The sequence below is a fragment of the Mobula hypostoma genome, chromosome X2, assembly GCF_963921235.1.
Source record: "Mobula hypostoma chromosome X2, sMobHyp1.1, whole genome shotgun sequence".
Classification (NCBI taxonomy): domain Eukaryota; kingdom Metazoa; phylum Chordata; class Chondrichthyes; order Myliobatiformes; family Myliobatidae; genus Mobula; species Mobula hypostoma.
The window spans coordinates 40489632-40514102 of record NC_086129.1 but is presented as its reverse complement, the minus strand read 5'-3'; the positions used below and the strand labels follow the sequence as shown (position 1 = coordinate 40514102).

At 41.7% G+C, this 24471-nt stretch overlaps 1 protein-coding gene across 4 annotated transcripts in view; it reads right to left on the bottom strand.

Moving 5' to 3' along the window:
• Window positions 1-24471, bottom strand: part of LOC134340954 (coatomer subunit delta-like) — a 46398-nt gene that overhangs the window by 2622 nt on the left and 19305 nt on the right. For 2 of the 4 annotated variants that reach the window (XM_063038560.1, XM_063038557.1), the window contains 6 exons: window positions 23847-24026; window positions 14481-14680; window positions 13276-13323; window positions 12703-12861; window positions 5592-5757; window positions 1460-1607 (listed from right to left, as the gene is read on the bottom strand). In XM_063038560.1, the coding sequence (XP_062894630.1) occupies window positions 1460-1607; window positions 5592-5757; window positions 12703-12861; window positions 13276-13323; window positions 14481-14680; window positions 23847-24026 (901 nt within the window). The remainder of the gene's footprint in view (window positions 1-1459; window positions 1608-5591; window positions 5758-12702; window positions 12862-13275; window positions 13324-14480; window positions 14681-23846; window positions 24027-24471) is intronic. The other 2 variants (XM_063038561.1, XM_063038558.1) reach the window with 2 other exon arrangements.

The window sequence follows — 24471 nt, the reverse complement described above, 5'->3', positions numbered from 1 at the left end:
TCTGCAAGTGAATGTCTCATCGCCTATTGTTTTAATTAATGTATTTAGGGATCTTTTTCTTTCAAAACTCTGATACCATTAACATTTAAGAATACACTTAATAAATAAATCCATCAATGAGTATTATCACAGTTTTGTGTCAGATACTGAAGGAAAGGTTCCCAGGTTTTAGTAGCATCACCAGACAGGGCCTTCTCCAGGTTACACAAAGGGTTTGTTCCTGGGAATTGTCCATAAGCTTATTTCTCCCCAAACCAGAAACATCCCGGTTGAAGAAATAAATATGCAGACTATTTTGTGAATAGGGAGAAAATACAAAAATCTGAGATGCAAAGGCACTTGGGAGTCTTTGTGCAGAACACCCTAAAAGGTTAACCTGCAGCTTGAGTAGGTGGTGAGGAAGGGAAATGCAATGTTAGCATTCATTTCAAGAGGTCCAGAATAAAGCAGGGATGTGATGCTAAGGCTTTATAAAGGCACTGATGAGGCCTCACCTGGAGTATTGTAAACAGTTTTGGGCTCCTCACCTAAGATATACTGGCACTGGAGAGGGCTCAGAGGAAGTTCACAAGGATGATTCCAGGAATGACAGGGTTATCATACGAGGTATGTTTGATGGCTCTGGGCTTGTACTCACTGGAATTTAGAAGGATGGGGCAGGGGGGAATCTCATTGAAACCTTTTGAACGTAGAAAGGCCGAGACAGAGTAGACGTGGAAAGGATGTTTCCCATGGTGGGGGAGTCTAGGACAAGGGGCCACAGCCTCAGGATAGAGGGGCATCCATTTAAAACAGATGCAGAAAAATTTCTTTAGGTAGAGGGTGGCAAATTTGTGGAATTTATTACCACAGGCATTGCTAGCAGGTCATTGGGTGTATTTAAAGTGGAGATTGATAGGTTCTTGATTGGCCACAGCATCAAAGATTACAGTGAGTGGGGCTGAGGAGGGGGTAAAAAAAAAGAATCAGCCATGATTGAATGGCGCAGCAGACTCGATGGACCAAATGATCTAATTCTGCTATGTCTTATGGTCATCCTTTATCTATACTAACGCAATGCATTATTAAAATTGCGTGAGAGTATCTGTGTAAAGTTTGATTTCCATAAATCAGGACATTCCTAACCTGGGCAACACCTGAAATTAAAATCAACCACTGGAACACTATTCAAATTCTTCTTCCTAAAACAAGTGTTATCTTCTGATAACTTGCATTTATATAGCATTGTAAGGACAGAAACCCCAAGGCATTTTCAAACAGTTTGACACCGTGGCAAGAAAGGAGGAATAACGACTGGATGCTTAATTAAAAATTCAGATGCAAGCGGGAAGAAATACGAAACCAGAGGAATTCTAGAGTTAAAGGAAAAAAGATAATCATTTATGGACTGAGAATATTTTCTTCTTCCAGATAGGAAAGGACCCATGCACTAATTGCTATTTCAAACTTCAGTACTTACTAGCAAGGGGAATAAAGGCATCATCAGTAGTTTGCAATCTCCACTTCAGGACGCCCACATCATTATTCAGAGGGAACGATTTCTCAGGATTCTTTAAGCCGATCAATGACTCTGTAGTGAAAAGCTTTTTATCTACATTTGGATGAGTCTGGATGCAAAAAAAAAGTATAAAATCAAATATCATGACCTTAATGCAATTTGAGTTTCTGCTAAAGGAGAGCCAAAGAATAATTTTGAATAAAGACACAAAATGAAGTCTATTCACTGCCTTGTGCCATGTTTGCACTTTTACATCACAACCCATTTCTAAAAGAATGTGCCATCTCCCTTTTCTAAAAAGTATTTAATACCTCTGCCCTACAAACATCTTGCTTCCAACTTCTTTCTTAAGTCTTTGCTCACCACTCCAAGCTTTTGAGTTCCATAGCTGAATTTCTAAAAGTGTTTCTTCAACCAGTATGGGGAAAAAAAAACCTTGAAAATTTTAGTGACATTGTTTGAGTTTGGCTGAAGTAAAATATCCCTCCACACCTTCCCATAGCTGCTGCTGTGCCTCATCAGGTATTTCTCCACATTGTTACATTACTGACCAGCCAAATGGAACTCCTTGGTTCTATTCTTAACTACCTAGTTGTAGCTAGAAAGATCACTTGCATTGGAAATACCAGCATTATCAATTTCGGGCTTCCATTTTTCACCAATACGCCACCTTCTAAAGCCTTCAATCAACACAACTACATGAACATTGACGAGACCACTTCTCATCATCCTTACACAAGCTGCAAAATGCCAGACCTCTTGTCAGACATGGTCCAGACAAGATTTCCCATGTGACTAAAAGATTCTCCATGTAACTAAATTTAGAAGATCAAGTCCAAACTCTTCAAGTTATTTCAAAGAGCTTTTCCGAGATACATATTCCATCCTTTTTGCCATGGTCTGATTGGCATTAAACAAAATTGTTTGCAAACTTGGTGCTTTTAACTCGAAAGTGAATTTCAACAACCTATCTGCACTATCATGTCCAACATCAACACTTTACTTTGAATCTGTTGCCACAAACTCAGAAGTCATTCTAATTCTATCCATGCCCTCACTGAGATGATGAACATCTGTGCACTCATTCTCACTGAAACTTGGCTTCAGGACTTAATACCAGAAGTGGCCATTCAGCTGGAGGGTTTCAGCATTTATCATATCAGGCTGACAGGAACCCAGAGATCTCAGGCAAGACCCACAGCAGTAGCATCTGTATTTACATAAATTGCAACTGCCGTATGAAGGCTTTAGCAGTGGTATCCCACTGTTCACCCATGATTGAGTTCATTTTTGTGAAGTGCAGATTGTTTTATATAACGAGGGAGTTCATTACTGTTGAGCTGTTGTGCTGGGAGCTGTGTATATTGCTCTCGCCCCCGCACACCGGTGAGGCACTACGTGAGGTTAACAGCACCAGTGAGTTTCAAATCAAACACCCTGATGGTATCTTCATTGTCACTGGTAACTTTAACCATGCAAATCTAAAAATAGTCCTGCCAAAATTCCAGCAGTATGTTGGTTTTGCTTCCAGAGTGAAAATACACCAGACCTGATTTATACCAACATACCAGGTGCATATAAAGCAGTTCCTCGGCCCCACATTGGGCTCTCAGATCATTTATCTGTAATATTGATTCCAGCATACAAACCACTGATCAAATGGGCCAAGTACAGCTTTGAAAACACAAACTGGAGAATGTTCAGGAAGGCTGACTATGGCAACCACGTTAATATCAAAGAATATGTGGATTCTGTTACTAGCTACATAGAGAAGTGAAATGAGGATGTTACCATCACAAAACACATCTGGGTGAGGGCAAATCAGAAGCCATGGCTTACTGCAAAGGTCCGTGCACGGCTGAGGGATCGTGATGCTGCCTTAAAATCGGGGGATGCGACAGACCTCTGGAAAGCAAGAACTGTGCTTTTCTGCTCCATCAGGAAGGCGAAACAGGAGCATCCTCAGAGAATTTACAGCCACTTCTGTGATACCAGACACACGAGGTGCAGGTGGCAGGGAATTCAGAAGATTACAGACTATAAGTCTACCCTGCCTCACTCCCTGACAGGCTGGATGTCTTTTATGCCCAGTTTGATGCACAGAAGAAAGTGCTGGCAAGGAAGGCAGGGGAGCAGACACTCCATCTGACTGAAAGACTGCGCAGCCCAGCTAACTGAGGTGCTGACGGATATATTCAACATCTCTCTGGAACAGTTCACTGTCCCCTCAATTTTCAAGGTGGCAACCAACATTCCAATGCCAAAGAAGGTGAGAGCAACCTGCCTAAATGACCATCGTCCAGTGACGTTAATATCAACCATTATGAAATGCTTTGAGCGGCTGGTCATGGAGCACATTTAAAACCTTTCTCCCGGCTACATTGGGCCCTTTCCAGTTGGCTTTATTGCTTGTATCAATCCACTGACAATGCATTAGCCTCTGCCTTCCACTCTATCCTGTCTCACCTGGAAAATGGGGTCTCACATGCCAGGCTGCTGTTTATAGTCTTCAGTTCAGCATCACACCCTGGAAACTGGTGGGGAAACTGTCCTTGCTGGGTCTTAACACCTCCCTCTGCAATCGGATGCTGCACTTCTAAACAGTAAGACCACAGTCAATCCGTGTGGACAGCAACGCTGAGCACTGGTGCTCACCAAGGCTGTGTGCTCAGCCTGCTGCTGTTCACACGGCTGACACATGACTATGTCACAGGATTCAACTCAAACCATGTCATCAAGTTTGTGGATGACAAAACAGTGATTGGCCTCATCTACAATGATATCGAGTCAGAGCACAGAGAGGAAGCAGAGCAGCTGGTGGACTAGTGTGAAATCAGCAACCTAAGTCTGAATGTGGAGAAGACCAAGGAAAGCATTGTGGACTTCAAGAAGATACAGACAAACATGGCTCCTCTGTAGAGAGAGTTAAGTGTACCAAGTTCCTGGGAGTTCACATCACAGATGACCTCACCTACTCCCTTAATATCACTTCTCTGAACAAGTCAGCACAGCAGGGTCTCCACTTCCAAAGGAGACTGAGGCAAGCGAGCCCCACAAAACCCCCATCTTAACTGCATTTTTATAGGAGCACCATTGAGAGCATCCTGACAAGTTGCAACTCCATCTGGTATGGAAGCAGTCGAGCATCAGACCAGAAGTCCCTACAGAGGACTGTAAGAACAGCTGAGAGGATCACAGGAGCATGTCCCATCCATCAGGGACATTTATCAGGAGCGGTGCATACACAGGGCCCTTAGTATTATTAAGGATCTCACCCAGCAATCTCTTGTGACTTTCTAAAATCAGGTAGGAGACTCCGATGCATAAAAACAAGAATGACAGATTACAGGTCAGTGTGGGAAACAGTTTCTTCCTTCATGCCATCAGCCTTTTGAACTCCCAGCCGCATCGCATTTGAAGTGTGCCACTGGTTAATCTGTTCTCTATTTACAATATTTAATTTATGCACTTCAGTTTGCTTACTGTGCAATTCATTTGTAGATTTTATCCTTACTTTCATAAGTTAGTGCGTGTACTACTGTGCTTTACACCCTGGTTCGGAGAAACGTCTCATTTGTCGGTATACATGTTATAGTTAAATGACAATAAACTTGACTTGACTAATTTCTACTTCTATCTACCCACCAGGTCTGTGCTCTTGAACCAACCATTTCTCCCAGCAAATTTTCTAATCTCTTCATATCAACCAAACTCCTCTCAATTTCCAATGTTAAGAATTACCTGCACTCCAATTTTGGTCAGGAGACCCAAGTGATGTTAATTACTCTGTTGTTAGTAACTATACCCTCACCTGAAAAGCTCTGGAGCTCTTTCCCTCTATCTTGCTGTTCCTGTGCCATTAAAACAAATGAAAATCTATCCCAGACTAAAATGTAGGGTATCTACACATCCTTTTAGTTTGATGCTAAATTGTTTATGCAAATATAAGATTGTGATATACAAAAAATGCAGCTACTTTGCCTGACTCCGTTAACTCCATAAGGTATCATATGTGACAGTAAAACGGCCTGGAACACCAAATCCAGCTGTAAATGATTAAAAGATGCATCATACACACAACTATTATTTTTACCTGCAGTTGAATTCCCTTTTTATCATCATTCTCCACTTGAAGACGAATTCTTCCTTGCTTTTCATCAGTAACTCTCAGCATAATCATGCCATGTACCTCCATGTTTTGCAAACCACCATCACGGCCACATACCAATGATATCTTCTCTTCAATCTTCAGATGTACACTGTATAGGTTGGAAGAAAAATTCACCAGTTATGACGATCTTACATTATTAAGATGGTAACTTCAATTATTATTATAGAAGACTAAATTGCAGCAATAGGGGGTAACACCTTTACATACAAGCTAAATGTAATTGACAACAGGTACATGATCCTGGAATTCTTGACCCAAGATTTATATGGATTTTCTTTCTTAATTGTGGCTTCTTCTCTATCATAACAGATACCCTGAGCACATTCATTTCCCACACCTCTGCTTTCAGCAGAACAGCAGAACACACTTGGTTCTCACCTTCCACTCCACCTGCTGCTGCATTCAACAAGTTGTCCTTGGCAATTTCTGCCAGCTCCAAAAAGATTCAACCAACCCATTTCCTTCCTAGCATTTTAAAAAGATCACTTCCTTCACAACTTCAACCACTCTGTGTCTAGCACTTACAAGCAATCACAGCTGTCTTTTCACCTCTTCCTTTCCTATCATACAGGGAACCAACTATTTTTCCATGTGAAACAGCAATCAACTTCTTCTAAGCTAGAGTACTACTTTCAATGTTTATAACATAATCTCCATTATTAATGGAGAAACCAATACAGATGGAGTAATGGCCTTGTGTAACACCTGCATTCAGTCCGAAGGAATATACTCGCCACCACACACTGTATAGATGTGTGGAAGAGAATACACCGGTTCAATCACAGCCTGGTATGGAAACACAAATGCCCTTGAAATGGAAAAGCCTACACAAAGTAGTGGATACGGCTCAGTCCATCACGGTAAAGCCCTCCCCACCACTGAGCACATCTACATAGAGTGCTGTCGCAGGAAAAGCAGCATCCATTATCGAGGACCTCCACCACCCAGGTCATGCTCTCTTCCCTCTGATGGCAGCAGCAAGAGGTGGTACAGGAGCCTCAGGGCCCATATCACTAGGCTCAGCGAAAGTTATTCCCCTCATTCATCAGACTCTTGAGCTAGGAGATGACTTCACTTACCACATCACTGAACAGTTCCCACAACCTATGGACTATAGCTTGCAAGAACACATCTCACATTCTCAATATTTATTGCTTATTTATTATTTCTATGTTTTCTCTTTGTATTTGCAGTTTGTTGTCTTCTTTGTCCATCCTGTTGGGTGCAGTCTTTCATTATCTATTTATTGAGATACAGTGCAGAATAGGCCCTGGTGGCCTTTCAAGCCAGGCCACCCAGCAATCCCCAATATAACCCTGGCCTAATTACAGGGCAATTTACAATGACCAATTAACCTACCAACCGTTACTACCACTTTGGACTGTGGGAGGAAATCGGACCACCGGGAGGAAACCCATGCATTCATAGGAAGAACTCCTTACAGACAGCAGTGGGAATCTATTATGTTTCTTGCGATTTAATGTGATTGCCTGCAAGAAAATGAATCTCAGTTTTGTATCCGGTGACATGTATGTACTTTGAACTTTGAAGCTTCCAGTTGCTTACCACTTTAATTTTCCATCAGACTCTGATCCATCCATTACTTTCTGCACTGCAACAAGAGGCTCAATACAAGCTTAATGAGTGGCACCTCATCATCCATTGGATAGGCTGCAGCTTTCTAAATTATATAATTCTCCAACAGCTCAGCCTTTACTATATCACATAAACTTATTTTTCCTTGCATGACAATCTTTGCACCAGTCTGCTGTTGTGTGCTTGTCTTGTAATTATAATTACTACTACTATGTATTATGTTTATTCTGCAACCTTCACACAACACGGGATTTCATTGAACTCTTTTGTTTTTGTCATAAACACCATCCTCTCTTGCCTGTATCGAAACAGACTATCCCTACCAGCTACCAGTCAACATTTTGATTCAATTTTTAAATTTTCTACTGCACACGTCCCACAGCTTTCTTATTAAGAACACATTACACAGATAAAAGCAGCATGCTGCTTCCAACTGCTACATTTAGTCTCATCCCAGAGATATTCCTTTAATTCTGCCCCTTCTTCCATCACTTGTTCCTGGAAAATTTATTTCCTCTTTCCCACTTGGTGCAAAGATTCTGGTACTTGAGATATTAAATGCTTCTCTTGACACAGAAGCTGTTCAACATGTCATTTGTCTCCTGCATTTTTTGACATTACTACTCTGGGTGGTCAGTTACTGAAAAATATTTAATATCCCAAAAACAATCACTTATTCTTTAGGAGAATCAAGAGATGGGATGATCAAAATAATCAATGTGGACAAAGTCGAGGATCTCCTATGAATTTACAGGCCAGTTAAACCTTGAATGGCTATTGGACCAATTCTAGTTTCGACTTCAGCACTTACATTCACACTGACAGCCAATTTCCACACTGGAAAATTCCATAAGCAGGAAATGCAAGTGATAGATTAGAAGTTTTTGTTTAGTGCAGGGGTTCCTAACCTGGGGTCCATAGATCCCTTGCTTAATGGTTTTGGTCAATGTCATAATAAAGGTTGGGAACCCTTGGCTTAGAGGAATACATGTTAATAGACAATTTTTCACTCCTTTTAAACCATGCAGGCAGAATTTATGCTCAACAAAAAACATTGGAATACATGACAGATTACTGGTCTTGCAATACAACACTGGCTGAAGTAATCAAAGTTGCTAAGACTGTAAAAATGGCATTGAAATGCAGAGGACTCACACGGATTTATCTTCCAAGGTGTACATGGTTTCAAACCTTAGATATCCCAACTTCATTTGAATCAAATTGGTTAATACAGTGCCTATTAAAAAGTATTCACTACCCCAGGGAAGTTTTCATGTTTTATTGTTTTACAACATTGAATTACAATGATTTAATTTGATTTTTTTGACACTGATCAACAGAAAAGGACTCTCTGTATAAAATAATTGATTGCTAAGCATTCACCCCCTTTAACATGACACACCAAAGTATCACTGGTGCAGCCAATGGTTTTAGAATCCACATAATTAGTTAAAAGGAGGTCACCTGTGTGCAGTCAAGGTGGTTCTATTAATTGTAGTAAAAAAAATACACTGATATCTGGAAGGTCCAACTGCTGATAAGTCAGTTTCCTGGCAAAAACTACATCAGGAAGACAAAAGAACACTCCAAGCAGCTCCATGAAAAGGTTGCTGAAAAGCACAAGTCAGGAGATAGATACAAGAAATCTTTCAAGTCACTGAATATCCCTTGGAGTACAGTTAAGTCAATCATGAAGAAATGGAAAGAATATGGCACAGCTGTAAATCTGCCTAGAGCAGGCTGTCCTCAAAAAACAAGTGACCGTGCAAGAAGGGGACTAGTGAGGGAGACCACCAAGAGACCTATAACAACTCCAGAGGAGTTACAAGCTTCAGTGGCTGAGATAGGACAGTGGCAAAGAGAAAGCCACTGTTGTAAAAGGAACTCACATGAAATCTCAGCTAGAGTTTGCTAGAAGGCATGTGGGAGACCCAGAAGTCAGCTGATAGGATGTTCTATGGTCTGATGAAACCAAAATTGAGCTTTTTGGCCATCAGACTAAATGCTATGTTTGGTGTAAGCCAAACACCGCACAACATCAAAAGCACATCATCCTTACCATGAAGTATGGTGGTGGCTGCATCATGCTGTGAGGATGCTTCACTGCAGCAGGCCCTGAAAGGCTTGTCAAGGCACAGGGTAAAATGAATGCAGCAAAATACAGGGAAATCCTGGAGGAAAACCTGATGTAGTCTGCAAGAGAACTGCGACTTGGGAGAAGACCTTTTTCCCCAGCAAGACAATGACTCCAAACATAAAGCGAAAGCTACACAGGAATGGCTTAGAAACAAGGTTAATGTCCTGGAGTGGCCAAGTCAGAATCCAGACCTCAATCCAATTAAGAATTTGTGGCTGGACTTGAAAAGGGCTGTTCACTCACGATCCCCATGCAATCTGACAAAGCTTGAGCAGTTTTGCAAAGAAGAATGGGGAAAAATTGCAGTGTCCAGGTGTGCAAAGCTGATAGAGACCTATCCACACAGACTCAAGGCTGTAATTGCTGCCAAAGGTGCATCTACTCAATACTGACTTGAAGGGAGTAATTATTCAATCAATATTTTGTGTTTAACAATTGTAATAAATTTAGACCAATTTGTTTTCACTTTGACACGAGTCTTTTCTGTTGATCAGTATCAGCAAAGCCAAATTAAATCCACTATGCTTCAGTGTTGTAAAGCAATAAATCATGACAACTTTCAAAGGGGGGCAAATTTTTTTTTATATATAGACACTGTATATTGCTGCAAAAATCTGTTGCTGAAGACTGAATTACCAGGTACAAGGATAACAGAGGGGGATTCTAAGGCAGCCTTTAATGTCTTTAAAACATTCCTTCCATTGAATGTAGTGAAACTTAGACAGCATTTACAGCTTTGAGACTATGATCATTGATGTCAATAACACATGTAAGCCACTGCATCAATCCCTTTGCAACCTTGGACTCAGCGCCAATTATACTTCTGTACTCACGTACTTTAGTGGCTGGTATTTGACACTCGTGAGACAGCAATAAAGTTCATCCTACTTGGCTCTTTTTCAGCACAACACCAAAAGTTAAGTCATAACTTAGGATATCCAAAAAATGTACATTCAATCCTACTATCTTACTGTCAAAATAGGTAAGAACCATCTTCTCAGGAACTCCCTCTTAAAATGAACAGGTATCTTAGGTTTTCTTGCTTTGGATGTTAGCCTAGAAAGCACCAAAGGTGGCTCACTTTCCAGAGAATTTGGAGGATTTTGTAGAAACGGTATTGACGATATTTTGCTTGTACATTGCCTGCTCAGAGAAGCCCACATTTCAAGTATATTAGAGAGGGATTAGGGCTGTCTGGTTAACCAGAAATTTAATACCAGATCTGTGGTCTCAGACTTCAAAACACTTTTCCTTAAATTGACCAAGGCTGAACCGGCACATTGAAGACAAGCACAAATTTGAGCAAAGTCTGCCTTCATTGTGGGATAGCTTCCAACTTAAATGAAGTAGTCCAGGATTAGCAGGGTCTATGAGCTTTTATTGAGGACAGTGTGGTGCAGGTTTGTAGATAATCTGTGTGCTGCAGAATGTAAGGCCCATTCTCTCACATGTCTTGGGGTTGTGGCCTCTGGACACACAAATACAAACTTCAAAGGCATACTCAGTCATTAAGGTTTGTGTAATCATTGCTGGAGTAATCCCATGGAATGAACAGCTGCCCAACAGCTTCAAAAGCCATCTTCATTCCCAAGGGGAGTTTGTTGCAGGTTAGCTGCAATACTTGGGCAAAAGGTATGAGGGAAAAAAGCTTTAGAGCAATTATCAAAGTTCAAAGTAAATTATCAAGTATATACATGTCACCATTTGCAACCCTGAGATTCATTTTCTTGCGGGCATACTCAATAAATTCAATAACCATAATAGAATCAATGAAAGACCACAGCAACAGGGTACAAAGTGCTACAAACTGTGCAAATACAAAGAGAGAAAATTAATAAATGCAGCTTTGTTTTACACTAGCCTTCCCAAGAGAAAATTCTGCTGCAGATCTGTTGCTTAATTTCATGGTCGAGATGAAATTAGTACATTTTGTAAATTAGTAAATTTGCTGATGACACAAAGGTTGGGGGTGTTGTGGATAGCTGGAGGGCTGTCAGAGGTTACAGTGGGACATTGATAGGATGCAAAAATGGGCTGAGAAGTGGCAGATGGCGTTCAACCCAGGTAAATGTGAAGTGGTTCATTTTGGTAGGTCAATTATGATGGCAGAATATAGTATTAATGGTAAGACTCTTGGCAGTGTGGAAAATCAGAGGGATCTTGGACTCCAAGTCCATAGGACACTCAAAGCTGCTGCGCAGGTTGACTCTGTGGTTAAGGCGGCATACAGTGTATTGGCCTTCATCAATTGTGGGATTGAGTTCAAGAGCCGAGAGGTAATGTTACAGGACCCTGGTCAGACCCCACTTGGAGTACTGTGCTCAGTTCTGGTCACCTCACTGCAGGAAGGATGTGGAAACTATAGAAAGGGTGCAGAGGAGATTTACAAGGATGTTGCCCGAATTGGGGAGCATGCCTTATCAGAATAGGTTGAGTGAACTCAGCCTTTTCTCCTTGGAGCGACGGAGGATGAGAGGTGACCTGATAAGAGTTGTATAAGATGAAAAAAGGCATTGATCGTGTGGATAGTGAGAGGTTTTTCCTCCGGACTGAAATGGCTAACACAAGAGGGCACAGTTTTAAGGTGCTTGGAAGTAGTTACAGAGGGGATGTTAGGGGTAAGTTTTTAAAAAAAAAAAACACACAGAGAGTGGTGAGTGCGTGGAATGGGCTGCTGGCAACTGTGGTGGAGGCAGATACAATAGGGTCTTTTAAGAGACTCCTGGATAGGTACATAGAGCTTAGAAATATAGAGGGCTATAGGTAACCCTAGGTAAGTACATGTTCGGCCCAAGGGCCTGTATTGCGCTGTAGGCTTTCTATGTTTCTATATGGCATCAAGGAGCAAGTGCAAATTTAAGGATGGTTTTCCACTGTTGAATTCAGTCAAAAACTGTACTGAGATAAAATTTTTTAAAAAACATGTATTATGCTGCTTCCTGCTTTATTCATGGAGTTGCTGCATTAAGGACATGTCCACTATCTATTGAACGAGCAGAATCCAGAAACAGCTCTTTAGTCACTGGCTTGGCAACAAGCATGGGTGGCAATAACTTTACTCGTAGCTGTCGATAGGGAAACTCTTCTGCAGTTCCACTGTCAAGACCATCTTCTTTCTTGAAAACTGTCATGACTCCATAGTCTGAAGTGCCCTGGAATAACAATTCTTCCCAAATGTGGGTAATGAGATTGCGTTTGTGATTGAATTGATAAGAATAGCTTGGCAGTGACAAGAAACTATTTATTAAAATGTATCATTTATAGAAAAAAAATCAATTAAACAGAAAGATCAAAACCCACCTTTCTACGTTAATGGGAGGTGACAGCACTTTAGCCACTTCTGATGAACGTTTTGTTGAGGAACTGATTTGCTCTCCTTCCAATTTCAGTTTATCTACAAAATTCTCCACATCTTTTCCTTTTGCTCCAAGTTTTAAGGCTTTGCTTGGACCAGAAGGTCTAAGGAAACAAATGGAAATGCGTATATTTTAGAACCGGAGAATTAAAACCCAAACTTAACAATGAACTCAATCAGATAACCATATAACATGCTGATACTTTCATATTTACCTATGTAATTTACTGTTTTTCCCAAACAGAACATTTTAACTTTTAACTTTGGTCATACTGCAGTACTTTCCCCAAAATGTTTCTTGGTTCAGTACATAAACTATACAGCTGTACCAATGTATATCTGTAAATATTTTAGTCTACTATGCACACAGTGACACCACAATCAAGCCAAGGTAAGCGGAAGCAATCTGAATAATGAAAACAAAAAGGGCCTTCAACTCAATAGGCTACCGTGTACTGGATGCTGCAGGAAGGGCCCCCTTCCCATGCATTACTGAGAGCAATTGAAGCACACCGTACCTGATTATATATAAACCAGCTTCATACGCAAGACCTGCTGCATCAGCCCTTAATCCATAAGAGAACACAAGTGATAATGGGTTTAAAATGGCACAGGTTTGATCCATAGTATATATCACAGCTAACATTTTGTTTTACAAACTGAAACAGGCCAAGGAATGATTAACTTCTACAGACTACCCCATGATAATAGATTTAACAGCATCTCAGCTGGCAGGTAAGGACAGCTGCAGATAAAACACTATTATCTCTTTACTCAAGTGATTTCAGACACATTCAATATTTCTTTAAAATATTGTGCTTGTAAAAAAAATACTTGCCAATATACCTGTAGTCAGGGGCCAGAATTTCAAGATAAATTTGTTTGACCTACATAACTCAGAAATTTACAAGTCAAAGGAATTGAATAGGAAGGAAATAGAGATCAAATGGTCCTCAGCCCAATGACGCACATGCCATGGAAAATCATTGCCAAATTGGAGCCCATTACATATTGTGAATAGGTGTCAATTCGACTCAGTGGCTCAGAAATCAGAAGATCAGCCTTACTATTCCAACAAACAAAAGCATCGAATCAAATGTTTATGAGTAAAACTAATGACACTCAAAACATACAGCCTTCATCTGATTCTCCACATCAATCATGGAAAGTGAAACTTGAGAGTAGTGTGGTTGAAATATTTCATTATTCATCTTCACAGTCCAAATGTCTGTTGGACAGGGGCCACTTCCACTCCAAATTCTTACTTTTGAAACTAAGACAATATGAATCATTAAGTCACCACCTTACAGTATTATCAGTATCATACAAAATGCAGCTTCTTTCCTTCAAGTCTCCTGTTACTCCAATGAGATTTGAAGACCAAGCCTGGCACATTTCTCCAACATTTCAATTCATTATCTTGAAGCAGCAGATAGGCAGGAAATAGCAAATTTATTATAAAATTAATGGTCACTATCCTTGTCATTGAAATTAAAAACTGCAGTTAATAAATCAAAAATGCACAATGCATGACAGTAGTATAGAAGCACACACCAGTGATGGTGCGAATGCCCTCATACTCTCACATAGCACTGATACAAAAAAAAGCAAGAATCAGTCACGTCCATGCAAGACTCATGACATACATTCTTAAGATACAATGTTCCTCAAGGAAAAGAAGTTTTCTGTATTATTAGACCACATGAAGCAGCAAAAAACCCACCTCATTACTGCTGGTGTCACCTTTGGCTTCTCTGGTTCAACAATGGTGTCTGTTATCATGGAAGCTGCAGAGCTGCTTGAGATTCCTCCACTGCTAAAGCCAAAGCTAGTTTTCTTGCCTTGTCTCTCTGCATCTCTGCGAGCTTGCTGCAATTCTTTTGCCTTTCGGCGCATTTCCGCTTTTGCTTCACGCTCTTGTGTCTTAAAAGGAAATACACAGCCCACTATTAAAAGGTTTGAGGGCTACACAGAATATTACCATAAATATGAATTTTGTTTTAAAAATGCATCTAGAATGCAACAACTGGGGTATTTTTAGGGCACTGTTAAAAAAAATCTTCAGTTTTTGGGGATTCCAGCAACACTGGCAATGCCTATGTATAGTGCCCATTTCTAACTGCCTTCTTGAACCACTCAGTGCCATCACCAGGAGTGCTCCACGATTTAGACCCAGCAATGATTAAGAACAGCGAGAATTCTAAGTCAGAGGTGTGTGCCACTTGGAGGTACTACAGACGAAAGTGTTACAGTGTCCTTGTCCTTTTTGGCAGTAATGCCTGCAGGTTTTATAGGTACTGCCAGATTAAGCTATCCAAGAAACTGTAGTTGATTTTGTCGAGTACACAATGCAGCATGGTATGCTAGTGGTGTAGAGTAGTGAAAGTACTATCAATCAAATGAATGTTGGTCCTCTAAAGGTGCCAAGTTTCTAGATTTATTATTGAGTGGTATTCATAGAGGCAGATAGCATAGTTATAAAATTGTACAATACCAAAATGAGCTTTTCTGTCCACCATACCCATGACAACCTTTTTACTCATCTGTCTACATTAAAACCACATCCCCTATACCTTGCTGAAGTATTAAATGTCTCTAAAACATAGTAACTTGATCTGATTCTACCACATGGCACTATGTTACAGATATCAACTGCTGTGTGTGTGTGTGTGTGTGTGTGTGTGTGTGTGTTTGTTTTTGTGTGGGGGGGTTAAAAAACCCTTCCCCAAGATCCTCCTTAAACCTCTTTCCTCTCCCTTTCTCATGGGAATAAGATTTTAAATATGTCTTAAATATGTCTATGTCTTTTGTTATCTTACATACTTCTCAGTGCCCTTTACTTACAAGCCTAGCCTATCCAACCTCTCTGCAGAACTCAAGTCTTCCCATCCAAACAACATCCCGGTGAATCTCCTCTGCACACTCACCACTACAATCACATATTTGCAAACAACTTCTTTTGCTGCCACAGGAAAGAAACTTCTTGGCTTGTACCTTGTAGACGGTAAAAAGGTTTTAGAGTATTAGAAGACTCAAGTCTATCTTACAGCCACATACATGTTTGTGCTTGGTCCAGAGGAGTTTCTGATCTACAGGATTCCACTGGAGGAGAAATTGGAGGAGGAATGCCATTGCATGTCAAGGTGAGGTGGCTGCACTTCCTTTTGCTGAATATGGCTATTGCTTAACATTTGTGTTGTGCATTCTACTTGTTACTTAACAGCCTATGCCAAAGTTAAGACCTTCTGCTTTCAGGAGTCTACTGCTTTTTTAAAATTGGGTTGCACTATGTTCAATTGTTTGCAATCAGTGAACACAAGCAATCAATGAACATCCTGACTTCCGATCTTATGGTGGAAGGAAGATCAAAAGGTAGTAGCTGAATATGACTGGGCCAAAGTCAATGCCTTGATGAACTCCCACAGTGATGTCCTAGGGATTAGATGATTAACCCAAACAAGTACCACTATTCTTTGTGTAAGTTATGATACTAACTACTAGAATGTTATCTCCTTGATGCCTATTGACTCAAGTTCAGGTCACCTTGAAGACAACATTTTTCATTCCTTTGCTGTCAATGAGCAAAAATCCTACTTTCTACCATTACTAACTGGAGACCACTGGACTCTCAGGATGAAGCAGCAAAGTGGTCTTTCCAACACCACTCAGCAATCAAAATACAACACTGTCAGCTGGCTTCACACTCAATGGGTATAGATTTGCAGTAACCTAAATGCAAATTTCAGAGCAAAATGTGGACGATGTTAGGGCATTTTCTGGAATTAGGGCATATAGCAAATATTAATTTGCAACCAATCTTCACTTGATGTCTGCATGTGCATGAATCCAGAGAGAGAGAGAGAGAGAGTTAGAGGGGATTAACATTCATTTTGGGTGTCTGGAGTGTGGGTGTGATAAAGGATTTGTTGGAAAACTATATGTAATTCAAAGTAAGGATTGTAACTGGAGAATTGTCCAGCTGTTACCCTTGATCTGTAGCATATAAAAGTGTCAAGTAATATTGGGTCAAGCTGGCCTCTTCTTACAAGAGTGGCTCAATTATGATGCACATTGCTCATTTTTGCTGAATAAAACACTTTTACAGCCACCAGCTTCAGTGTCTCTCCGGTGACTTTGGTAACATCACAACATTTCAGGGTTGACCAGGATACATTTGTGACCCATCTCAGCAGTCTAACTGGGTGACACACACAAAATGCTGGAGGAACTCAGCAGGCCAGGCAGCATCTACAGAAAAGAGTGAACTGTCGTCATTTCAGGCACAGCCTTAATCCTTCAGTCTAACCGGATGAGTATTTTTAAAACTTTAAACTCTCACTTGGTGCTGCTCAGGTTGGTGACCATGAGAATCATGAAGTATCACGAACATGGGTATGGGTGGAAGTCAGGAACAGGAAGGGAGCAGTTACTCTATTGGGGGTATTCTATAGGCCCCCTGGTAGCAGCAGAGATACAGAGGAGCAGATTGGGAGGCGGATTTTGGAAAGGTGCAAAAATAACAGGGTTGTTATCATGGGTGACTTTAACTTCCCTAATATTGATTGGCACCTGATTAGTTCCAAGGGTTTAGATGGGGCAGACTTTGTTAAGTGTGTCCAGGATGGATTCCTGTCACAGTATGTGGATAGGCCGACTAGGGGAAATGCCATACTAGATCTAGTACTAGGTAATGAACCAGGTCAGGTCACAGATCTCTCAGTGGGTGAGCATCTGGGGGACAGTGACCACCGCTCCCTGACCTTTATAATTATCATGGAAAAGGATAGAATCAGAGAGGACAGGAAAATTTTTAATTGGGGAAAGGCAAATTATGAGGCTATAAGGCTAGAACTTGCGGGTGTAAATTGGGATGATGTTTTTGCAGGGAAATGTACTGTGGACATGTGGTCGATGTTTAGAGATCTCTTGCAGGAAGTTAGGGATAAATTTGTCCCGGTGAGGAAGATAAAGAATGGTAGGGTGAAGGAACCATGGGAGACAAGTGAGGTGGAAAATCTAGTCAGGTGAAAGAAGGCAGCATACATGAGGTTTAGGAAGCAAGGATCAGATGGGTCTATTGAGGAATATAGGGAAGCAAGAAAGGAGCTTAAGAAGGGGCTGAGAAGAGCAAGAAGGGGGCATGAGAAGGCCTTGGCGAGTAGGGTAAAGGAAAACCCCAAGGCATTCTTCAATTATGTGAAGAACAAAAGGATGACAGGAGTGAAGGTAGGACCAATTAGAGATAAGGGTGGGAAGATGTGCCTGGAGGCTGAGGAAGTGAGCGAGATCCTCAATGAATACTTCTCTTCAGTATTCACCAATGAGAGGGAACTTGATGATGGTGAGGACAATATGAGTGAGGTCGATGTTCTGGAGCATGTTGATATTAAGGGAGAGGTGTTGTTGGAGTTGTTAAAATACATTAGGACGGATAAAGTCCCCAGGGCCTGACGGAATATTCCCCAGGCTGCTCCACGAGGCGAGGGAAGAGATTGCTGTCCTCATTGTCCACAGGAATGGTACCAGAGGATTGGAGGGAGGCGAATGTTGTCCCCTTGTTCAAAAAAGGTAGTAGGGATAGTCCAGGTAATTATAGACCAGTGAGCCTTACGTCTGTGGTGGGAAAGCTGTTGGAAAAGATTCTTAGAGATAGGATCTATGGGCATTTAGAGAATCATGGTCTGATCAGGGATAGTCAGCATGGCTTTGCGAAGGGCAGATCGTGTCTAACAAGCCTGATAAGAGTTCTTTGAGGAGGTGATCAGGCATATAGATGAGGGTAGTGCAGTGGATGTGATCTATATGGATTTTAGTAAGGCATTTGACAAGGTTCCACACGGTAGGCTTATTCAGAAAGTCAGAAAGCATGGGATCCAGGGAAGTTTGGCCAGGTAGATTCAGAATTGGCTTGCGTGCAGAAGGCAGAGGGTCGTGGTGGAGGGAGTACATTCAGATTGGAGGATTGTGACTAGTGGTGTCCCACAAGGATCTGTTCTGGGACCTCTACTTTTCGTGATTTTTATTAACGACCTGGATGTTGTAGACGACACAAAGGTTGATGGTGTTGTAGATAGTGTAGAGGATTGTCAAAGATTGCAGAGAGACATTGATAGGATGCAGAAGTGGACTGAGAAATGGCAGATGGAGTTCAACCCAGAGAAGTGTGAGGTGGTACACTTTGGAAGGACAAACTCCAAGGCAGAGTACAAAGTAAATGGCAGGATATTGGTAGTGTAGTGGAGCAGAGGGATCTGGGGGTACATGTCCACAGATCCCTGAAAGTTGCCTCACAGGTGGATAGGGTAGTTAAGAAAGGTTATGGGGTGTTAGCTTTCATAAGTCAAGGGATAGAGTTTAAGAGTCGCGATGTAATGATGCAGCTCTATAAAACTCTGGTTAGGCCACACTTGGAGTACTGTGTCCAGTTCCGGTCACCTCACTATGGGAAGGATGTGGAAGCATTGGAAAGGGTACAGAGATTTACCAGGATGCTGCCTGGTTTAGAGAGTATGCATTATGATCAGAGATCAAGGGAGCTAGGGCTTTACTCTTTGGAGAGAAGGAGGATGAGAGGAGACATGATAGAGGTATACAAGATATTAAGAGGAAGAGATAGAGTGGACAGCCAGCACCTCTTCCCCAGGGCGCCACTGCTCAATACAAGAGGACATGGCTTTAAGGTAAGGGGTGGGAAGTTCAAGGGGGATATTAGAGGAAGGGTTTTTACTCAGAGAGTGGTTGGTGCATGGAATGCACTGCCTGAGTCAGTGGTGGAGGCAGATACACTCATGAAGTTTAAGAGACTACTAGACAGGTATATGGAGGAATTTAAGGTCGGGGCTTATATGGGAGGCAGGTTTTGAGGGTCAGCACAACATTGTGGGCCGAAGGGTCTGTACTGTGCTGTACTATTCTATGTTCTATGGTGGAGAGCTGAACTAGTGGATATAAAACTGTGTGTGTGTGTGTGTGTGTGTGTGTGTGTGTGTGTGTGTGTGTGTGTGTGTGTGTGTGTGTGTGTATGTGTATGTATGTGTTCATGTAAGAGACAAGACATTTTCATATTAATTTGGTGAGACAGGGCCACCAGTTGCGAAGGGTGGTTACTGACCATATGGGACGCCAGTGGAGTGTGTGTATACTCGTTCTCATTTACAAGTGTGCTTCTGTGTTTTAAAAAATAAGTCTGTAACCTTGGTGTTAGTTTTAAATGCAAAGTAATACAGCAGGCATAATGAGCTCAGACACACAAGTGGCAGTTTACAGAGTATGTACTCTGTGGTTTTAACTATGAACTTTTAAAATTTTTATCCATTATTTATATTTTGCGTAGTGTGGGAATTAGTGTAGAGATATTTGAGGGAGAGGTTATACCGAGATATATCTGCCAAGATGGCACCAATTAACGTTAGGCAACATCAGGTCAAGAACCCTGATGACCCAAGCCAGCCCCTGACCTTGATCATGACCATTCATAAGCCCTTCATCCCAGGGAAAAGCAGAGCATTTTGTCAGTGTTGCCCTCACTTAATGTTGCCTGCAGGAATGCAGAATTCTGGTCAAGCTCAAGGAAATGATTGAAATTCACCAGATGCACCCTGAAGACATCCATAGGTTGGTAAAAGTGAAGTGCCCGAGGAATATGTGGGACAGTTTGGCCCAGGGGGTTCCAGGTGGTACATGGGCAACTGCAGGGAATGCCAGCAATGAAGAGAGATATCATTTCTTTAAGGGGGAAGTGAGGCAACAACTGGGAAGAAGTGAGAGTAACTGGGAATGATAATGTCAGTAACTCAGAGAGCTGATGAGCCTGTCATAGATTACGCAGAACATAAATATTGAGCATATGAGTATTCAGGTTTGGATAATCCAGGGAGGGATGATCTGACCCAGTCTTCCTGAAAATGCTAAAGGAAGACCTGAGCTCAGCCCAGGAAGTTTTAGATTTGGGGATAGCAGTGGGACCGATCTACTTCACAATAGTATCATGGGCCGGTGAGATAGACCAGAGGAGGGGGAAGAGAAGTCGTATTGTGGCTGTAGTGGATGCAGCTGCTGTGACATCGCAGAGAACTTGCTTTGTGGCCAGCAGCTGGAGCAGAGAGCAAGGAACTCCTGGAAGAGATGTGGGAGGGTGGAGATGATTTGTTACAGCTGCAGCCTCTCAGCCATGGCTGTAGGCAGTGGCTGAAAAGTGAGCAAAGTATAAAAAATCAGTCACCAAAGGCAGAATCCACAGTAGCGCCTCCTCTTTCCAATTTGAATACTGACCAGATAATAAAGCTGGTGAGGTCAGACAAACGGCTGACGGCAACCTCTTTTGCCAGTGGTGGTCATCCACAGATGTACACAAGAGTTTATTAAGGGGCCAGCAATGTAAAATATTACTGGACACATAATCAGTAATATCAATAACTAATCTACCCTTGCCCACGACTGGAGAGGTGATTCACATTACCAGTGCAGAAGGCGAAACAATTGAGGGTGGAGAGAAGTCAGCCCAAGGTACTTGAGATTGAGAGACTGCAGCTTCCTGCAGATTTTTGGGTGTGCCCAAACCATGAAGGTACTATCCTGTGGATAGACACCCTGAGTAAGGCAGGCACTATCACAGGCTCAGGGAAAGGAGAAATAACATGAACAAGACAGGAACAGTGAACATGTGTGGACCGCAGTGCAGCTAACATGGCCCACAGAGAGACAACAGCCCCAAGCAGTGAGGAGAGACAGGGTGATATATGGAAATCATGTCAGGAGGTCCCAAGGGTTGGGACCAAGCACAGCCAGGAGCTGTTACAAACAGTGCAGCTGCCCGTGGAGATAACAGTGATTTAAGTAAAGGCTCACCAGAAGGGGATAGTAAGGAGCATAAAGGAAACAAGTGGGCAGACATCAGTGAGAGCAGGGCAGCGGAAGAACAAGCAGCAACAGAAATTTCAAGTGTATAGGAAGAAACTACAAATACCAAGATAGTAAGATTACATGGAGATGTGAAGCACCACTGTAACCAGGGTAACGCATTGATGGATCAACCAAAGCAGCAGCAACATATTGCGGATCAGAGAACCGGAGGGAGAAAGGATAGTCCTCCCACAGCCATGTGACCAAGTTATGGTTAAGGAGCTGGCTGAAAAGACAGGTTTCACTCCCGGGTGGATAGACCCACAGGAGGCGGTCTGGACGAATGACACCTGTGTTGGTGTACGGTCCCAGCAAGGTAGCCAGTGGAAACACTGAACTCAGGTTAAACTGCATGACTCACCTTCTTGTCACTCCCACAGACAGAGCGAGAGGTCCAGTGTGCCCCATAACAGTGTCTTTGCAGAGAACCCCAAGTGATGAACACTAGCCAGCTGCATCAGACCTGACCACACCTAATGGAAACGGACTCAGGGCAAATGCCAAGGCAGAGGACACCAAGAGAGCATGCCAGCAAGCCATGAACAACAGTAAGTATATTCTGTAATGAAGGCTGGTTGCTGAAGGTAGATGATTGATTGTATAGGTCAAATGTAGAAATGGTTTTGTGGCCAAGTTTGCGGATGACACCAAGATAGGTGGAGGAGCAGGAAATGTTGAAGAAACGGAAAGGTTGCAGAGAGACTTAGTCAGTTTAGGAGAGTGGGCAAAGAAATGGCAGATGAGATACAACGTTGACAAATGTACGGTTGCACATTTTGGAAGAAGAAATAATCGGGCAGATTATTATTTAGATGGGGAGAAAATTCAAAAATCGGAAGTGCAAAGGGACTTGGGGGTCCTCGTGCAGGATACCCTAAAGGTTAACCACCAAGTTGGATTGGCGGTAAGGAAAGCAAATGCTATGTTGGCATTCATTTCAAGAGGAATAGTGTATGAGAGTAAGGAGGTGTTGATGCTGATGTTGGAGACAGTTCAGAGAAGATTTACGAGGATGATTCCTGGAATGCAGGGGCTAACATATGAGGAGCGTTTGTCGGCTCTTGGACTGTATTCATTAGAGTATAGAAGAATGAGAGGGGATCTCATAGAAACATTTCGAATGTTGAAAGGGTTGGACAGAGTAGATGTGGAAAGGTTGTTTCCCTTGGTGGGTGAGTCCAGGACAAGAGGCCATAGTCTTAGAATTAGAGGGTACCCAGTTAAAACAGAGATGAGGAGAAATTTTTTTAGCCAGAGGGTCGTGGATTTGTGGAATTCGTTGCCACATACAGCTGTGGAGGCCCGATCATTGAGGGTGTTTAAGGAGGAGATTGACAGGTATCTAATTAGTCAGGGTATCAAGGGATATGGGGAAAAAGCCGGAAATTGGAACTGGATGGGTGAATAGTTTAGCTCATGGGGGAGCTGCGGAGCAGACTCGATGGGCCGAATGGCCTACTTCTGCTCTTGTCTTGTCTTGTGAAAATCTATGCTGGATTTCAACAGGCACAAGCAACAAAACACCACTAGGTGATTAATTAACTTGTTCCAGATTTTACACGAATGTTTTCTGAATGTTGTCTCACACAATGAGATGTCCCAGACCTCAATTTACTGAGAGATCTTCCTTTACATAGTATGAAACACTAAGCACGTTTTTAATAGTTGGTCAATTGAAATATGAATGCTAAAGGTTTTGAAAAGGACCATCTCAAGAAACCAGAAGAGCTTTGAAGCTAATGCCCTGCTTCATACTAACAAACCAGCAAATTCCTAGGCAGATGAATGGGAGCTAATCCTTTTAGCAATATATCAGATTAATCTTGGATGGGATGTGGGGACAAGTCCTCTGTAACAATAAATGATATAACAATCTGCCATTTGAAAAGACATGTCTATTTGAACAAATCTCGTGCTCATCAACCATAACTCTAATTATGCAATGGGAATGATACTGGCACTGGTGTACGCTAAATGCCAAATCATGCAGATGGGGACCGGAGCAAATAAATGATTGCCTGAGGCAAGATTATTTTATCCACTGAGTCACAAAGCACTACGTTAAATTACAAGCCAGTAAATACTACAATAACGTTGATCAAGAGTTTGATACCAAATCTTTTCCTTAGTGTTCTTTTTAAATACTTTCACTAAACCCCTTAGTATTGTTCATTTTCATCTCAGTTACCTCTCGAACAGCACGGAAAACTTTCTCTTCATGGGAATCCATTTCTGTGAATGTTCTGATCTGGGCTAGATTGACATTCTCACGGTAACCCAGTGCCACAATCTCATCAAAGGCAAAGATAAGATCAAAACAATGATCTGATATCTCGCTCTCTTCCAGAACTCTACAATACTCTGGAATCTACAAGACAAAAGAGCATTTTAACCAGCAAGTGCCTGTAAGGTAGATAACAAACAGAATTTAATCACAATATTAGTATGTCCATGGCTTGTAAACTCACCACTAGCTTTCTTAGGATTTAAATTCTTCTGTTTATAACGATAATTTATACCAATTGAGGAAATATTATACAGGACAAATGACTTCTTCAATTATGAAGTTTTTAAACTTTTGTACAGTATTACTAAATGATGCAGTTTAGAAGATTCCCAGTATAACCAATACTACGAAATTCATAGGTGGAAAGGGGTGGTGTGGGAGAAATCATGTTTTCTGTTCATTATACTCCAGTATTACTTGCTTAAAAAGCGTTAAGATGATTGCAGAAGTTAAACTATATGCTTGCATAATTACGAGATTGTGATATAAAAACATAGCAGGCTAAAAGTATTGCAGCTCATCCACC